General features: G+C 36.8%; 1 protein-coding gene across 1 annotated transcript in view; it reads right to left on the reverse strand.

Annotated features, from left to right (window-relative positions):
* CDH2 (cadherin 2) overlaps nt 1-20145 on the reverse strand; it is a 212161-nt gene that overhangs the window by 44339 nt on the left and 147677 nt on the right. The window contains exons 3-7 of the mRNA XM_004742872.3: nt 18443-18669; nt 16605-16751; nt 14700-14855; nt 10193-10337; nt 7373-7545 (exon numbers count right to left, since the gene is read on the reverse strand). Of these exons, the coding sequence (XP_004742929.1) occupies nt 7373-7545; nt 10193-10337; nt 14700-14855; nt 16605-16751; nt 18443-18669 (848 nt within the window). The remainder of the gene's footprint in view (nt 1-7372; nt 7546-10192; nt 10338-14699; nt 14856-16604; nt 16752-18442; nt 18670-20145) is intronic.

Genomic DNA, 20145 nt, shown 5'->3' on the forward strand with positions numbered 1-20145 from the left:
TACACTTTATATTAGGACAACTTAACCAAAATGATTTTCTAAAATCATTGGAAATCTCTGTGGAAATTGGCACAGATAAAAAATATAGATTTTTTTTCATAAATGTTAAAGCTTTCTCAACAACAAAACTCACTTCTTCATACAAAAATAAACTGTCACGGCAAAGTACAGTTTTCCTTGATTCTAAATATAAGTAACATTATGAATGGCCATTCTTAAGGGATTTCTGGAGCTTGGCTAGAACAGACACAAATTGTAACTTTTGATTTAGTTGTTAGTGGGAAGGGCAAGGAAGAAGAAACGGGTAGGAGAAAAAGCCAAACCCCACACATCTGATTTTAAGTCTCCTGTCCACCCAAATGCTAAACTCTAGCAGTTATTTATTTGTCTTCCTAAAAAAGAAAATACCATTTATTCAAATTAAAAAAAAACAAAAAAAGGAACAGTGCTAGCTGAGCTGTTTATATTTTTTCTTAACCCATAACACCTCACCATAATGCTTACATAGGCTAAAATATTTCTCAGTGATTTCCTTTCCCAATCAAGTGTCATTTCAGCTTAATGTTCTCATGGTTAGTGAGAGAATTTTATAGGGCACTCAGTTCAGCTTCCCAGCTGAAAATCATGAAAACAAAAATTTGTTATGACTTTGAAATGCCATTTCTGTTAGCTGCTATTCAAAGAAGCAGATGAACATTTTCAAAAAAAGGAAGAGGTTTTTCTTACTGTTGTTGTTAAAGAAGATAAAAAAAAAAACAAAAACCCCACAGATATTGTATGGAAATAGAGCTAACAATGTCTGCTCTTTAAATTATAATATCTACTTTAAAATTATATAAGCACAATATATACAATTTTCCACTGAGATGAAATACTGGGATCAGTACCTAATATGTGAAATTTCCTACCACTTTAAATTAGTCTTAGAATCTTTAAGGTACAAAAGAACATTGTTATTTCTAAAATACAAAGTCTCTTCAAAAAAAAAAAAAATCCAACTTGGTAAATAATATGATCTCCATTTTCAAATGCTTGGTTGGTAAAATGCTCTTACATTTAGTAAGAAAGACACGACAGCCTGTTTTAGACAACCAAACTATTTAGGGCTGCTTGCCTAATTTAGACCCTGGGCATCTGGTTCTAGATGACTGACATTTAGATTCCATAATAATTTGACTTCCCATCCTCAATCCCACATCTGATCAAGGGGACTTTGCTTAAAAATGTTTCCTTACTTCCTCTTCTAGGTGGGTAAAACCTCGACTCAACTGTTTGCTATCAATCCTACTCTCCCTGTGACTCATCTATTTAACTTATCAAAGTTATGTATCAGCCTTCATCCACTTATTCTACACCTTCAGTTCTTTGTATTTTACTTTCAAATGCCTGTTGTGACCCTACACCACTGCCTTCCGTATTTCCCTCAGGGTAGAATGGTGGTTCTCAATGGAGGTAATTTTGCCCCTCCCCCGCCAAGGAGACTTTTCATTCTTTGGGACATTTTTGGTTGTCACAGTTGGGGGCTGTTACTGACATCTAATGGATGGCCATAAAGGCAAGAGATCCTACTAAACATTCTATGATATACAGGACAGGCCCCCACAAAAAACATTTATCCAATCCAATATGTCAATAGTGCCACAGTTGAGAAACTCTGGGCTTCAGTCCCCTTCCCGTCACCCTGAGCCTGGCAAATACAAAACGGAAAAGCCACCTCAGAGATGACTTCAGACAGTCCTGGAGGCAGAGCTGTTGGACTGTCATGTATACACCTCTATCACTGTTTCTAGTTTATATGGCTACTCCCCGTCCATAACCTCCTGGTTATGTAGACATAAACACATACCCCTTCTCAGGCCCCTGCCTTGTCAATGTTTGTGTCATTGGTATACAGCCTAATGTCTGAACAGAGTAAGCAAGTGATAAATGCTTTTGACTTGGTGGTTGGATGGGTGAATGGGAGAGAAATCCTGGGCCTTGTCTTACACTACAGAAATCCTTCCAGGTTTGGGGGGAAAAAAACCACCATCTTATTTACATGGCAGCTGTTATTTACTCATTAAATCATATACTGGGAGTAAAAACTAGCTCAGTTTCCCAAACTACAGTGATTCATACATCATCTTCCCAATGCTGCCATATCCTCATATTTCTATACCATGAGTCACTTAACATTAATCTTGACATTCACTCCCTTTTAAGAAACTTAATTTATTGTTAAATTATCATAAATAGAAGACCAGCATCACCTCCCATAAATATAACTGTAAAAATAAATACAATATAATCCTTGCACTCTGGCAGTCTCTACCTGATGGAGTAGCATCTGAAGACTTGTGGTCTCCAGTTTTCTCTAGAGGCATCCCTCCATGTATCAATAAAAATCATCACACCTGGGCACCACACTTTGAAACACTGAACTAAAGTGATATGAGTGAATGAAGAAGTGAGAATAGCGGTCATTCATTCAGTTGACACACATTTCGTGAATGTCTACTAGATGTCGGGTGATGTAGTATTTACTTGGATAAAATAATGAGTAACCCCAGAGATGGCCTTGATACCCTTAAGTGATGGAGGAAGCCATTAAAGGATCACAGGAGCAGACGTACAAAGCATCTGTAGTAAGAGTTGGAAGGTGTGATGCACGGACTTCAATTGGGCATGCAAACCAGTCATCAGAGTCTGGGGCAAAGAATGAATGCAAAAGACATTTTGGAGGTAAACTGAAATGAAACCGATCACTAAATTTATTGGTGGATGGATGGCAGTGTATGGTAAAGGTAGGAAGACTGTGATCTTGGGGAGACTGGGGTGGTGGTACTGGTCACATGAAATGGGAAATTGATCAGGACTCACAGATTGAGGGTGATGATGGATTGCTTTTATATGCACTGAGTTAGGGGATGGACAATTAAATAATAATGTCAAGAGAACTTATAAGTACAGGTTTTTGATCCTGTTCGAAATTCTTAAAGGCGAAGTCCTAGTTCCTTCACCTGTGAAATGGAGCTGATAGTACCATCTACCTTGTGTTTCTGGAGTCTAAATTCTTTTTTTTTTTTTTTTGAATGCTTACTGTATGCTGACAAGTTTCTGGGGGCTTGATAAGAAAAAAAAAATAGGGGCGCCTGGGTGGCTCAGTGGGTTAAAGCCTCTGCCTTCGGCTCAGGTCATGATCCCAGGGTCCTGGGATCGAGCCCCGCATCGGGCTGTCTGCTCCGCAGAGAGCCTGCTTCCTCCTCTCTCTCTCTCTGCCTGCCTCTCTGCCTACTTGTGATCTCTGTCTGTCAAATAAATGAATAAAATCTTTAAAAAAAAGAAAGAAAGAAAGAAAAAGAACATTTTTTTAGACTAAGTCCTAACTACATGCCAGACGTACTGCTAAGCAGTATACATTATCATATTCAGTCCTCACAATTACCTGTAAGGCAGGTGGATTTTTTTTTTTCAATCCTCATTTTCCAGATAAGGAAACCAAAGCTTAGGGAGGCAGGGAAGCTTGCTCAATGACACCCAGCCATAAGTAGGAGAAGCAGGATTTGAACCCAGGTCTCTGTGACTCCAGAGTCTATACCATTAATTGCTCCACTACATGAGTGCCCTCCATTAAGTGAGAATATGTGCATGACATATGTGCATCCTGAGTGGGGCAGGCAGACAGAAAGCCAAACGTCAAGATGAGGAAGGAATGGGAACTGAGCAAGAGTGTGGGCTGTCCTTTCAAGGACTCTGTGTGGAAAACAAGGAGAAAATCACATAACGTGAACATTTCTTCAGGGTTCCTATTCAGGGTAAAAAAGAGCACATGAGCCTCACCAAATACTGAGAACAAGAAGGCAGATATAATGTCTATGTGACATAGTCTCTGCCCATCTCAGGGAATACAGAGACTAATAGGGGTGCTCAGGGAGCAGTTGGGGACTGGCTCTCAGAGTCCCCCTGCTCTAAAGAGGTAGGAAAGGAGCTCTTCAGGCAGAGGAAATCACAGGAACAGAAGATTTGTACAAGGAGTTGTGTGTGATTGTATGAGTGTTGGACATCATTTGCTCCTCAAGAGGAGGCAAGGAACCCCAGGAGGTTAGACCAAAGAAGGCTTTGGGACCAGTATCATAGAGGGTTTGGAGCGCCATGTTACAGAGCTCTGATGTCATCCTAGTGGTGGTGGGGAGTCATTTTACCACAGGGGAGACTCAGCATGTTTACAGATTATGAAGCTACTATTGGGTTTTAGAAGGCAACCTGTAGGGAAGAGAAACCAACACAGTGGAACGCAGAACATGAAGCAGAGAGCGCAACGGAAAGGATCAGTAGACGTGGAAAACAGGAAGTATCATTCTATCTTTGCCATGATAGAATGTCGGGTGATGTAGGAGGAGCCAAAATGATAGCGCTCACCCAGTATGCCCAGGCTGGATTTATGATGGTAACAAGGGAAAACAATAGCTAATATTTATTGGGCACAGTGCTGAATGCGTTATGCCTTGTGTTACCTCACCCTTACAACCATCCCATGAGGGAGGTAATATTTTTATCCCCAATCACAGATGTGGGAACTAAGGTTTCAGGTTAATACAGTGAAGGTCAAATAGCCCATAGCAGGCAGTCCCAGGATTTACACCCACTGAAGCAGAGGGCTAGTCATCAGTAGTGTTAGCCAAAAAAGGGCAGGTGATAGACACCAAGAGAAAGGGGTAGAGAAAAGAAAGTGCCAGGAAGAAGCACAGCCAAGTTAAAGCAACCTGAAGAAATGTTATTTTTTTAAACCCACAGATTAAAGTAGAATAAAAAACCGAATCTCAGTAAGGATTTCAGCGATTAGGAGTTCAGTCACTTATAGGTGTCATATATCCTGGGAGAACGACAACTGAAATTACTTCTGACAGAGAGAAAACTGTGAATTCTAATAGAAATAAAAGAAACTCAGGCCTGCACCAGGCCTGAGGAAGCCAGAGTAATTTATCCCTGGCCTCAGGCAGAATTACCATAAACCATCCGAGATAGATACATTTTTTTCCCCGTTAAATGACTTTCAGAAAAGGAAGGTTTTCTGTAATTTTCTCTGGTAACTCATTGTTGTGTTTAATAATTTCACTGTCAAGAAGCTATTTCTCACACACGATTCTATCGTTTCTAATCCATTCCCACATTCGTTTCATGTGGGGCACGGTGGCTTCCGTCCACTGCGAAATAGACCTAACCACGATTAGGGTACGACGTCAGGCTTTCATCCGCTGAACTAAATGCAGTCCTTCTGGTTTTTAAATATGGCCGGTCTGTGGGCGTAAAACGACCTTTAATTCTCAGTGCCTCTTCCTTGTCATCAAACAGCCCGGCTCGATGCGATAAGAATACCGCGGTGTGCAAACATGATGAAGCCCCATTTCTGTATCTCACGAGGACCGTGTGAAGGAGAGAGAAGTATTCCTATTGGGGGATGAGTTATATACCTCCACAGTATGTGAGCAACCTGGCATTCAGGGGAGAACGTTAAAAAATACCCTCTATTCTTGGGGGCACCTCGGTGGCTCAGTGGGTTAAAGCCTCTAAAGGCTCAGGTCATGATTCCAGGGTCCTGGGATCGAGCCCCACCTCAGGCTCCCTACTTTGCAGGGAGCCTGCTTCCTCCTCTTTCTCTCTCTGTCTACTTGTGATCTCTGTCAAATAAATAAATAAATAAATCTTAAAAAAAAAAAAAATCTCCTATTCTCAAACGAACTATGCACACATGCTGAGCTCACTGGCATTAGGAATTGTGAATTATACAATATTGGAAGAGGTGAAAAGACACACATGTTCCAAGGATCATGGAACAAAAGCACTACCACAAATACTAAATTTCAACTATCTCCAGCACGGATTATTCCTGGAAAAAGAATCGGTCACACCTGGAAGTTAATAGGTACAATATTCTAGGTGTACATCTAACTCCTAAGTAAGGCTCTCAGCTCAGTTTAGTTGTGAATAAAGTAAACTTTATTTGTTCATACTACTTCATTAAAGCGCTTTTAGCACTATCTCGCGTATATAATTAATTGCAATAGTAATGTTTTCTTCGATCCAATTCAAGTGAATTCTATTGAGGCAAATAAAACGTCATAAAAACCAACTCCTGAAATCCTTGTCAATAATATTTATTATGGTAAGCATAATGTTTCCTTTTGACATACATAATCTGAGTTCTCATTACTGTAAAAGTGGGCTTGGCCAGAAACCTACAAAGCACAAATGTCTATGAGTTAAGTACTTTGATAATTCACTCACATATGATTACTGATGGTCAATAATGACCTTGAGAATCTCTTAAGAAAATGGCCAGAACAGCATAGAGAAAGAGTGTAAAAGATTCATTAGGAGCGGGGTTTTGTGGAAAGGATAGAAGTGCAGATTAAATTGAGACATGAAGAAATGGAAGGTTCAAGAACAAGAAGAAGGTGCAAATCATTCCTGGTGGAAGGAATGTGGGTTGAGGTCTGTCACAGTGAGATGAGCATTGGGAATTAAGAAAAGCCCATCCCCTTTCAGACTGTGACACTACATGGTATTTCAATGCTGTTAACATTTTATGCCTTTTCAACAAAAATCATGCCAGAAGTCTGTTTTTCTCCATTTATACCTTTAATGGCTTGTCAGTAGAATTAATGCCATTGCTGGTCTTCAAACTTGTTAAGTAAGTCAATTTTAGAGTTAAGGGGCAAGTTCTAATAAAGGAGATAATCTCTTTTTACTAAACCAGGCTATCCAGAAAAGCTACACAATACCTCAGCACACACGTTATTTGTAGCCTCTTAAATATATGACTGTTGGGCGCCTGGGTGGTGCAGTCGTTTAAACACTTGACTCTCAGTTTCGACTCAGGTCACGACCTCCAGGTTGGGGGATCGAGCCCCATGTGGGGCTTCATGCACAGAATGGAGACTGCTTGAGACTCACTCTCCATCTTCCTATGCCCCTCCCCGCCCCCACCCGCAAAACAAATACACAAATCTTGAAAACAATAGGGCTATTAAAAATTATCCTAAATGTATACACACATTATTTGTTCATGGTTTTTAGTTTAATTGCTCACAAAAACCTTTGACTGTAAGGGAAAACTGAGAAAATGGCAAGGATTTTAAAAATTAGGTACCAGATACATCTAATTGACTTGGTTGATTACGCACTAAATAGTACACGGGCCAGCACGATCTATCCAGTATGCACACATCACTTAACCAACTTGAGTCTGGTCAAAACAGCACAACAAGATTTCTTTTTGAAAAATTGATATTGAATGATACTGTCGACGTCTGATTACCTGGAGATAAACTGCATGGGATACTGTATACCCTTAAGATTAAAAACGAATTCAGATAGTTTTTGGTTGGCTTACTTCTCTATCAAGTCCAGCTGCCACTGTGATAATATCACCCGTCTCATTGTTGATTGTAAACATGTTGGGCGAAGGGGTGCTTGGAGCCTGGGACAGGATTCTGTACCTCAGCATTCCGTTTAGGGCATTTGGATCATCAGCATCTATAGCGGTGACTGTCATCACGTATGTTCCTAGAACAGGACATGTGGAGAATGAATGGTCACCCTGCAAGTCGGATCTCCCAAACAGATATACCCAAGAGGTGTATTTGCCTTTTGGGTCGATCTTAATTTCACTTTCTCAAAACAAACATCTGTCATTTAGATTGAATGAAAAATGCTACGGATAAGAACGGCCCTCACCTTAAAAAAAATACAAAACATGGTTTAGATCCTTGAAAGAAAAATTATTAAAAATGTATACATTTGTAAACACTCATTTTTCCCCATCATAACCTAGAAGTTCACTATGCGATTCAAAGAAAGGATCACTTCAGACCTTTATTCGTATAAAAGGCAAATAATAGCACAGATGCTATTAGCAATGTATTTTACGTCCACTAATACTTTCCCCTTGCCGTATTTTCCTCTGTTATACAATAACATCGAAAATGACATGCTGAGCATGATTCTCCTCAAAGCCTAAGTCACTTTCTGAAAGTAAGCTGTGTGCCTAACGATGCACACTCCATTTACTCAGGTCATAAGGAACCATTCCATGCATTGCTGTTTTGGTACATTGAATCGGAGTTTGGTACTGTGGTTCATTATTTCCTAGGAGATTACAAGAGCGCTGTAACAAACTCAGGGACTTCAATTTATTAGATATTTTGGAAAGGAAATCAACAACGCATTAGAATCAAAGAAGTTCAAACCAGCTACACACACTGTGTAATTTAGAAGTAGAGAGGAAAGTAGTTACTATTTAGGAAGGTCTGTTCCGTGGTCTATTTATAAGAACTAGCATAGAAAATCTTCCATCTCTAACCCACCTTCCTCCTGAGTGCTCTGAGCTCAGTTCTATGTTAGAACCTCTCTGTGCTACAGTTTTGCCCCAGAATTCACGAAGGGTTGATCACGTTATTCGAATCTCTTTCCAGAGCTTGTCCCTTGAGTGAGACACTTTTGACTATGTGCCCATTCTACACCCTTATTTTTTTTTTTTTAAACTTCATTGCATATGTGCTGGTTTCTATTTTTCTCCCCTACTAGAATGTAAGCTCCAGTAGGGTAGGGTTAGGGTTTGGGTTTAGGGTTAGGGTTTAGGATTAGAGTTAGGAACTAGGGTGTCACTGCTGTGCCCAGAGCAGCAGAAAAGAGTGACCAGCATGCAGCACAGACTCTGTAAACATTTGCTGCATGAACAAATGAATGGTTAAAACAAAAAAAGTATTTTCCGGGACATTGAACCAAAATACTGATTACAATGCTGTTTAATTCAAGATCCTTACAGAATGATTACTGGAAATACATGCAAGAAATGTCTTTAGTTCTTATGAACATTGAGTCTTGTATTTAAAGGATGCTTTGGTGGAAATTCATGATCAAATGCATAATACATCTACCTTTAATGGTTCATTTTTGACAATTTTCATGAAGGGGTTCTCTTAATAAAGTTAGAAACAACAGAAGAACAAATAAAAGAAATGATTTAAAAAAACAACAAAAAATAATTACCCCCCATAAAAAATCTTTATCTTCCCTTATATTTAGAATATGTATATAGGTCTTGTGTTTTCGTATGTGTATGTTTTAATATTGTTTGATTTTATTGTATTTTAAAATCCCAAAGAAAGCTACTCTGGAATGTGACTCAGGAGGAGCCAAAGATGCTGAACTTCCCTCTCCAGCTCCCCTTCCCCCTACCTGAGCTTCCTTTCTGAGGATACAGACAGGTACATTTGGAGCAAGAAACAGTGCCAATCTAAGGCATGTGTCGTTGTATCTATAAACTGTATATACATAAAGGAGCTACGGGCATAAACTGGCATAGGTGACAAAGGTAATACATAATACTATTTTAAATGGTGAGGCTCTTTTAAATACAAAATAAAAATAATAATCATGTAGCTAATTAAATCTCTCTAAACACCAACTCAGCTCAGGGAGGCTGATGAAACACTATCTTTTCCCATCTCTCTACCCACTGTTTTTCTTTTCCACTAGTTTTTCAAACCAAATTGGCCTTCATAGCCTTGGTCTTCTGAAGTCTACAGTGTTTTCTGGACAGGAGTCTAAAATTGTTGTCAAAGATCCCTGCACAATGATGAAAGGCTTTGGCAACTCCTGTTTCTAGACTAGGACACTTTCCATGCCACTGGTCTAAAAGTGTGGGCTGCAGAAGACATTAGGATCATCCCAAAGTAAATATCCAGTGTAACTACAGCTGTCTCCAAGCCCCCTCTCTGTTTTTGGCTTTACCTCACTGTCTAGCCCAAGAATACCAAGTACCTTTCAGACTCTCCAACCGAATTTTACTTGCTTCTCTAATATGATAAAATCTGCAGTTTATGAACAGAAAGCCCTGGTCTTCTGGAGCGCTTTTTTTTTTTTTTGGCCACACTGAGTTTATCAATGACAGTAAAATGAAAGGATCCCACAGATCCTATAATACAGAATCAGAGACTATAGTGTATATATTTTAAAAAGTGAGAAGTGATGTTTTTCTGCTTTGTCTCTTCTATCAATTTTTTTTCCTGTTATCTTCTTTTTTCCCTAAAATCATTTCGCAAGAAAGAAAATAACACCAAAAGGTTCACATGATTTCTTCTCTTGTTTATAACCAGTGCTGACTTACATGACATTTCTTGAATCTTTAAATTATTATGTTTAAACTCACCAGGCTTTGACCCCTCAGGAACTGTCCCATTCCAAACCTGGTGTAAGAACTCTGGTCTGTTATCGTTCATATCAATAACATTGATGACAATGTCAATAGGGTTCTCCACTTGATTTCCATTAATATCCACTGCATGTGCCCTCAACTGCAAAAATAATTAGAAAACAGAACTATTTACTAATGTATGTCTCACATGAGAAGGTAAAATATACAATCACCATGCTATGAAAATAACGAGAGCAAACAGAGAAACTGAAGAAAAAGCTACTCTCCCCATCAAAATTTAAGTTAGCCAGGGGCACCTAGGTGGCTCAGTCTGTTAAGTGTCTGTCTCTTGACTTTGGCTCAGGTCATGATCACAGGGTCCTGGGATCAAGCCCCGTGTCAGATTCCCCTCCGGTCATGGAGTCTACTTCAGATTCTCTCTCTCCCCCTCTGCACCCCATCCCACCAAAATAAATAAAACCTTCAAAAAAAAAAAAAGTTTGCCAAACTTCATGTGATTAGGATAGATATAGCAGTAAGAGCTAACACTTAGTATTTGCTAGGCATTCTGCTCAGGTTTATGGATTTCAACTGGTTTGATCCTTATACAAAAGAAAGAGGCAGAAATGATAGGGGCTTGAAGGTGAAGAAACTGAGCTTTAGAAAATCCAAGTAACTTTGCTCTGTCTCTTGACAGAGTCCATATCCAAAGCCAGTTATGTCCAGTTCCCAAATCCTTTTGCTAAATCTGTACATATGAGTCAGGATAATTAAAAATGTACTGGGCACAGAGTAGTCGTAGAGATTATTAGAACAGAGGAGAATTTAGAATTAAGTGTGCATAGGGAATTTTGACACTAGGTGGGGTCTTTTAAATTGTACAAGTCACTCATAAACATTAAAAGTGTGTGAGTATGTAAGATAATTGTTCCTCTCCCAAGCTTGAGTTTTATGGTATTCTAGGGAGTTTTATGGTATTCTAAGAATTTTATCTTTTTTTTTCTTTTTAAATAAATAGTCACTCAGCTACTCTTGGTAGAATAGTCTCAAAATCTTTAAATCCAGTGCATAGAGATCCATTACATTTTTTTCAGTAGCTGTGTAGTGTTCCGTTGAATTGCTTCTTTTTAATGGGATGCTTCTGTGGTTTTTCTAAGTATGATGCTAGCTGTTGGATTCTGTCGGGCATGGTTCATCAAGTTAAAGAAGCATCAATATATCCCCTTTTTTAAAAAAAAAGTTTAGAGGTTATCTAATATGAGACAATGCAAATTTTTATTATTGCCTTTCAACAGCTCTAAAATAATCCTTTTTCTCCACTTATTTAATATATCACATATTAATAGATCTTTACACTGAAACATCCTTGCAATTCTATAATTGATTCTATTATGAGTGTTGTTCTCTCTGTCCTGGCGTTAAGACTCTGCAGCGCAAGAGTTTACCCCGAAACTGACCTGAAAATAGTTATTTCTCATTTTAACCACAGGAGTTCAGATAATGAGCTTCACACAGGAAGAATTATCTAGAATTTTATATTGATATTCTTTATATTCATAAATCTGAGACACTAATTAGAGACTGGTCTATCATGTGCTATTTTTATAAAGTTTCTGTATTAATGACAATTTGTCTTTATGAAAGGTTTGGAAGTTTTACTTCTTTCTTTATAGTTTAGAACAATATAAAAAGCACTAGCATTAAGTGTTCCTGAAGGATTAAAAAAAAAAAAAACCTGGTTGATGAAATGGTTGATGAAACAATCAAGTCCTTTGGGAAAAGGGAACGTTGAGTAGTACTCAAGTAGTACTCAAGAGTTTAAAAAAATTTTCTTTATTTTTACACCTACTGTGAGGCTCAAACTCATAACCCCCCAATCAATATTCAGATGCTCTAAAGACTGAGCTAGCCAGGCACCACCCTCCCATTTTAAAGAACAACTCTCATTTTACTTGTTTAAGCTCTACATCCAATATGGGGCTTGAACTCACAACCATGGGATCAAGAGTCACATGCTCTACCCACTGAGCCAGCCAAGCACCCCTTAAAAACATTTTAAAATTTCTCCTATGCTTATTCATATATTTAGATCTATAGGAGTCTTGCTCTACCACAATATCAATAATTTAACAATTTTCAAAACTTCAATAACTTAAGAAGTTTTTATAAGTGCAAAAATTCAACAAATATGTTATTGTGCAGTGTAAGAGTCTAAAAACAAACACACAAAAAAGTTTTGAATGACTAAGTATCAGTGATAAACTACTGGGAATACTAATTCATTACATGAGGCAACTGGCTATCTATAAAGCAAAAACAAAGTACCTCTAGACACTGCTCTCCTTTTAGTAAAATACACTTCACGGAGGTTAAAAATATAGACGCCAAAATAAATAAATAAGTACAACAGATAAAATTGGGGAGATTAGAACAACTCTAAAACTAGACTTTATGATAAAATTGAAAAACAATTAATTTTACAGTGCAAGAACTATAGCAGGGTAGATATTATTAACAAAGTTGAAAAACAAACAACAAAAGAGGAAAATATATGACAAACTAAACATTAACATCCCAAATAGATAAGAGGTGCTTCATAGTAAGTATAAAGGGTAAACAATTCCCAAAGAAAATTCAACAGAGAGGGGCTCCTGGGTGGCTCAGTTGGCTAAGCATCCCACTCGATTTAAGTTCAGGTCATCATCTCAGGTTTGTGAGACTGAGCCCTGTGTTGGACTCCACACTGGACATGGAACTTGCTTGGGATTCTCTCTCTCCCTCTCCCCCCCTCCCACCCCCTCCAGAAAATCAAAATTCAACAGAGAGCAGGAATAGGGAATTCACTTTGATTAGATATTCAGATTAGGCAACTTAAAGCATTGAGATAGTTTCTTTGCCAATGATAATTTGGTAAGTAAATAATGCCTGGAATAGATAATAGAATGGAGAAAATATATCTCCTATACAGTGGGCAGGCAATGCAACATAATACAACCATTCCAGAGAATAACTTCACTATATTTATTAAAATAATTCCAATTTTAGAAATTTATTCCAAGGATATAATGGGCAAATGTACAGAAAAAAAGTTCATTGCCACATTATTTATAGTTGCAAAGTAAAATAAAAAAAACAAATTACCCAAATATCTACCCATAAGTAATTAGTTAAAATTATATTACATTCATTCAACAAAATCATTTGAAGCAATCAAAAATGATGCTATAAATAAATAACTATTTACTGACATGGAAAGATGCTAAATCTTTTGATTGCAAAAGTGACAAAAGCTGGTTTCAGAGAATGATGCCAATTTCAAAGAATACATTTATGAATCTATGCAAAGAAAAGCATCTTACAACCTATTACCAAATTGTTTAAAAAAAAAAAGGAAAAAACAGGTTGGTTTTATGTATTGACATTACAAATCATTTTACTTTCTCATTAGTACTGCATTATTTGGAAGTTTTTATAATGTGCATATATTCTGTCTAAAAAATGATAATTTCATTGCAAATTTTAGTTATTCATGCAGAAATTGGAGAAGTAATAAAGACCAACTTAGGTTTCTATATTAAACTCATGAAAAAATTGTTGAAATCTTGTTCCAGGAAATGTGTAAGCCTGGCTAAGAAAAAAAGAAAAGAAAAATGCCTCCTGGAATTTGATTAATATTAGGCAATTCTTGAGTTTTAAAACACTCACTTCAATTAATATTTTTAAATTGGAAAAATCAGTTTCAAATATATACGTATTTTTAAAAATATGAACATGATAATTATATACAAAAGTGATAACTCAATAAGAAAATGAATAAAACAGAAAAATGAAGAGTGTAAAAATGAACATAAGAAATATAATAAGACAATATATCTAAGAATATATCTAAGAATAGATTGCTCAGATTGGCAGATTGATGAAACCATGTGTTGGCCGGGTTATGAGAGAAAGGGAAATCTCAATTTCTGGTTGGGAGCATCTAAATGGCAGACCTTTCTGGAAGGAATACAGCCAACAAATAAAATATCCATTTGCTGAGACTATTTCATGGTAACAATCAGACCATGAAGAATAGGTAAAGATGAGAAACATAGATGTCTACTAAAATTGTAAGAAATTATCATTAAATAATAGCCGACACGTTTTATGGAATACTATGCAGTCATTAAAAGTGTTGTGATCTCTATAATTCACAGGCAATAATCTTTGACTCTTTGACTTCCTTCATGTACATTTGTTCCTCTAAATCCTTAGCCACACCAACATGTAAAGGGTGAGGAGATTTTAGGCAATCTCACTTTCTTCTTTGGCACTGTTTTTGTTTTGTTTGGTTTTGTTTTTTTACCCTAAACATTCATCAATTCTATAAAAACCATGAAATCATTACAACAAATTGAAAAGCCTATTTTTGGTATTAAACTTGTGAGTATCAAAGCTCTAAGACCCATATAAGAAGCGAATATTAAACTACACAGTTAGAAGGGTATTGATACAACAGATTATCAGCAGGCTGAAATCTTACATGAAACCGGGCTATCAGCTCACGATCCAGAGGCTTGGTCACGGACAGCTGACCTGAGATGGGGTTGATAATGAAGATACCGGTTGGAGGCTGATCAGCTCCGGGCCCAGTTACGCTATACCGTAGTGAGAGGTTTTTATCTCTGTCCGACCTGATCTGAGGATCAAGAAGACAATCATATTAAATGAGAGACTAAGTGAGCTCATTATCAGAGACAGAACAGGCCACACCTCATGCCCTTTTTCAGTTACAAACTTACAGCATCTCTTCCCAGAAAACCAGTCCTGTTTCTCATCCTTGCTTCTCTGTCATAAGCTTCAAAAAGAGATGTCACCTATCACCAGAAAGACTCGGAACAACACTGATGTCTAAAAGAGCAATCACTAGGAGCAGGGCCAAAAAGTCAAAATTAAGGAGTGTCAGTTTTTAAACTGCATCAAATTCTATCCAGGGAGATTGTAGGTTAGAATATTTAACACAGGAACAGGTGTCCAATTGAATTGAAATAAAACCTGTTTACCTTTTTGATTCAGTTAGGAGAATAACTGCCTAGGCCATTGTGTGAAACAAACTTACATGAGAATTCTAATATTATGGTTGAGCTCAGAAGTCAGATTTCTGCACTTGTGTCTTACTGACATTACTCACTGCAACCAAAGCTCTCCATGTTATTTTAAGGTGGTATCTATTACTCCAAATTCTTTATTAATAACAAAACACATAAGAAATCATTTTATAATACATTTATTTTTTGCTCTCAAAAATTACATCCACTCTAGGCTCACTGCCTTTCCCCCCAAATATAACAATTCCCCAGAAAAATCAGTTTATAGGTGAGAAATCATAGGAAAAGGCTACAGAAAAGAAAGAAGAACAGCTCAAGGAGAGGGCCAATTGGCAATACTTTTGCAGGTGATAATAATAGATCTTTATGTATTAGGTAAATACACTTCACCCAGTAACAGAATCTGGTTTATTAGTTTTCTTGTAAGGCAAAATTCTCTTTTTACTCATTGTCCATTAAAGTAGGGGGGGAAAAAGCGCCTTTATTTGGGGGCCATGTTGTTCATTGTTAAATTGAATTATAATGTGCATTAAAATAAAATATGCAATATAAAAATGACTTATAAAGAATACAACTTTCAGTAAGTATGTTTTGGAATGCTAAATTAATCGTGTACACAAACATCTAGATTCAAATAAATAAATACACAATAACTTTGTCCTTTTTCCTTTTGCAATAAAACAATGGATTGCTAATTTTACCAAACATGTACACAAATCTGTGATTTTTTTTTTCTCCACATCTGATGGCATACATTTGGAGTAACTGAAAAAAATTACTTCTCAGATTTATAAAAGCCTATGGTTTTGCACAATCCCACGGATTCTGTTAATGGTAGCAGAGGTCACTTCCTTTTTTCTTTTAAAAAACTCTCAAATGCACCTGGTGCTGGCATTTTTAGCAATGATTGCCCCTTTATTTCTTCTTTGGCTCAAAAGCTATCTGTAGAGGGCAAAGAGCATCATGGAGAGCACAGCTGTCAGATGGGGAAGTGAAGGAAGGGTGTGTGTGTGTGTGTGTGTGTGTGTGTGTGTGTGTGTTTGCGTAGTGAGAAAGGGTATGGTCTGGTTGTGGATGTATATGGGAAGTACATATGCACACGCTCAACAAACTTCACTGTCCGTGGTGGATGGGACCCACAGAAAGCTCTACCTATACAGAATCTGAGATAATAATTAAAAAAAAAAAGGCTCTGCACAACACTATGGACATTTCACCTATATCAAAAAATAAATTTTTAATATATGTGGTAAAATCTGTCTTGTGATACAAGAGACAAAAGCATTTCTAACATACACTTGACGCGTGCCATGGAGATACTAAAAACTGTGCCAGCCTACCCTGACAAGCTCTTGAGGAAAAGGTCCCCTGGAGTTTTCTGGCAAGTTGATTGGAGGGATAACCCAGTCTCTCTTCTGCCTTTGTAGGTGGCCATTGTGCTTACTCACTTGTCTTGGGAATACTATTTCTTCAATTTCTTGTGATTCCTTTGCATTAAAATACAAGACATTGCTGAGTACTAGGAAAAACATTTTCTGAAAGACAGCAGTATCAATGCATACCTGACAGAACAGGGTTCAGTTATGAACAAGAAAATACGCCTGGAGGCCCTGTCCTCATCCCCTATTAAAATAATAGAAAACACCGTAAAATTTGGGGGTTATACTGATCATTGAAGAATTGAATTCCAAACAATTTATTATGTGGCACAGCTGCGTAAACTATTAGTAGTTTCTATAAACCACCTTGGATAGGAGTTAATATTGAGCAAAATTTAATGGTATCCTTTTATATATCTCTCATTAGTTTAAACCACAGTTCAGGTAATGTGCTACTGTACATTAAATTTAGATCTTGATGTGCTAAAATATAATTTGAATTCCAAGAGAAGTTTAATACATACTGCTAAGGCATGTCTCAAATATTTATGACCCTATTAAATCCCACAGAATTAATGCTGTAATTATTCTAAACCTATGTCAGCCATGATGGATGCTGTAGATGACCCACTTTGCACATTGGGTATTAATCTCTGCTGGATGTCAACATTTTCTTCTGTTTCTCCTTATATCTGTAGACATTTTAGCCATTAGCCCTTGCTGCTTCAGTGCAAATATCCAAGCTAGTTTGCTGGAACACAGCAAATCATCAACAACAAAAGCATCTTTTCACTCAATTAGTTACCAGTTTCTTACTCTGTATTCCCCAGATGACAGGATTTCCCTTAACAGTTAATAGATTAATAAATTACATTTTACATGATAAAAGTCTAACACTGGGGCAAGAGAAAAATGATATCTTTTCCACTAATACACTTATACATATTTGATTATGGGTGTGTATGTTACACTTAACACTAAATAGCCAAAGCGAATGTGTGTATTCTTACTTCCCACAGTACAATAATCTACAAAGTGTAATAGTTATACTTCATGAAATTACAGACTTCAAAAATAAATGATTGTGGTGCCTCCTCGTATTTGTTTCAAATTAACATGAACTAGAATATTCAGAAACTAACAGTGTTATCATAACTTTACTGAAGAAATTATTGCACATTATTAAAAATTCCTAATATAGTGATTTATACGAAATAAGTGCTCAGTAAATGTTTGCTGAATTTAATCAAACTGTACTTTGTGGGAAGTGTGTCTCTTTCTTTTATCCTGGTTCATAGCAGCTTCCACCAGAGGGAGTATATCATTCCTTAAAGTTATGTCAGTTATATAAATAATTCATACTCCCCAATTTGATTATTAAGGGACAAGAACAAAACCCAATACTCTACACTAGAAATGCTACAGTATATCCATACTTCCCATTTAATAGACTTGACTAGTGACATCTTGCAAAGAATTGTTTATTTGAGGGTTACATTTAAGAGCTTGTAAAGCTTCAAAGAAATTTAAAACAAACAACTCCTAATTTAAATTAAGTTATAAATCTCGAAGTATAAACAGCCATTTCAAACACAATTTCAGATAGCTTACATATACATCTAGTCTAAGTATCTTGTAAGATTAAAATTACAACAACAACAAAATACTATTTGAAGTGGCTGAAGTTGATAAAAATTCAAATACTGGCCAATGTGACATAAAGCAAAGCATCTATTTAGTCCCAACTGTATGAATCTAATTTTTAAAGGTAACTCCAAAGCCATGTTTGGATACTCTACCTTCACTGAATCCTCCGGGAAGGTAGGCTTGAGGCTCAATTTTACTGCTACTTGCCACTTTTCCTGAGTCTCTTTATCTTGGGCATATATCAGGAACTTGGCATGCTCAGAGGAGAGGGGAAAGCTTCTCACGGCATACACCATGCCGTCTTCATCCACCTTAAAATCTGCTGGCTCACTGCTTTCATACTGGACTTTCCGTTTCCCATTGCAGTTGCTGAACTTCACTGTAAGAGAAAACAAACATGAGAGTCTGGTGATAATATAAATGCAGAAACATCTAAGTCTGAAACCCACGTGGGTTAAAGGATAAAACACGGTAAGCATAAAACACAAAAATTTTAGTTTTACATTATTAAAGAGATTCTTATACTAGAGAATACCAGATTATGGATCTGAGTTGTTCCCCAGAATCTCCTTAGTTCCAAAGCCTTACCCCTCCCTTCACGTTCCGCTGGATCTTATAGCTCTTGGCTACACCTGCTTTTTCTGCCGTGCCTCTCCCTGAGATTACCTGCTGCTCCCTTAGACGCTCCCACTCATCCTTCCGGTCCTCGCTCGAGTCCCTGAAGGTGGAACTATCCCTTGTTCTCTTTCCTCATGGAGCCATCTGAACCCACTGCCACAGTTTTATAGCCATTCCTGACATTCATGGTGAGATGAACGTCAGGGACAATTCTCTTAGCTATCTTGAATACTTTCCATATTTCCTGGCACATAGTCTTAATTTATACTTTTTGAATAAATTCTCAAAGGAAGAAAGCAATAACTTCTATTAATGCCCACTACACTCTAGAATTACAAGACTGTAGTAGTAATTAAAAGGGGAATAATTTGCAATTTCTAGTCCTCATAGTACTTATAATAGTTCTATGAAGGAGTAACAATTTGTAAATTTTCAGATTAATAAAAATAAAGATTTATCTCAAAATAAAGTTTAACTAAAAATATCTATGTCTTAAGAATAGAAAATCAAAAAAATTTCAGTATCTTATCTTTATCTTACATGTAATGAATTAAAATTGAAAAAAAATTAATGCTTTCTTAAAAGCAATGTCAATTAGCTTATTTCCCATTGGGTAACAACACGAAAGTTAAACCACATGCTTATAAATGTAGGACTAAACATATTCAAGCCAGAGTAAAATTATAAGATAATAAAAATATTCTCTAAAGAAGATGATTTCCTTTGAAACCCTTAATCATTCTTTATGAGGAAAATTTCTCTGGGCATAGCATAAAGAAATCAAAGAAAAACCATTTTTTTTAAATTTCTAGAAATATGTGTTGTTATGCCCTAACCACAATTACACAGGATATATTTTGGAAAGCAATTAACAGGTACACATTACAAAATAGAATCATATACCAGTTTTTGCATTTTTCAAGTATCTAAGTAAATTTTTTCAAACTCCCACTCCACATATGAATTGATGAGTTCTTTTGTTTACATTAATATAAATTCACTGTGATGTGCACAAGATCACAGCCAAATAACATGTGTGCTTATTTCCCTTAGTAACCATAAGATCCTTGATAACAGTAATAAAATACTTCAACTACTGAATATGATTTATGTGGGACATAGATCATTCTTCATTTTTCAAACATGTAAAAACGAAAATACAAGTTATATCTCACAATATATTATGTTATGCCAAAATATTTGTCTTTGGAGTAGAAGTATCCCAAAAGATACTTAT

Source organism: Mustela putorius, unplaced genomic scaffold (genome assembly GCF_011764305.1).
Source record: "Mustela putorius furo isolate JIRA1106 unplaced genomic scaffold, ASM1176430v1.1 tig00003858_pilon_pilon_pilon, whole genome shotgun sequence".
In the NCBI taxonomy this organism is placed as follows: domain Eukaryota; kingdom Metazoa; phylum Chordata; class Mammalia; order Carnivora; family Mustelidae; genus Mustela; species Mustela putorius.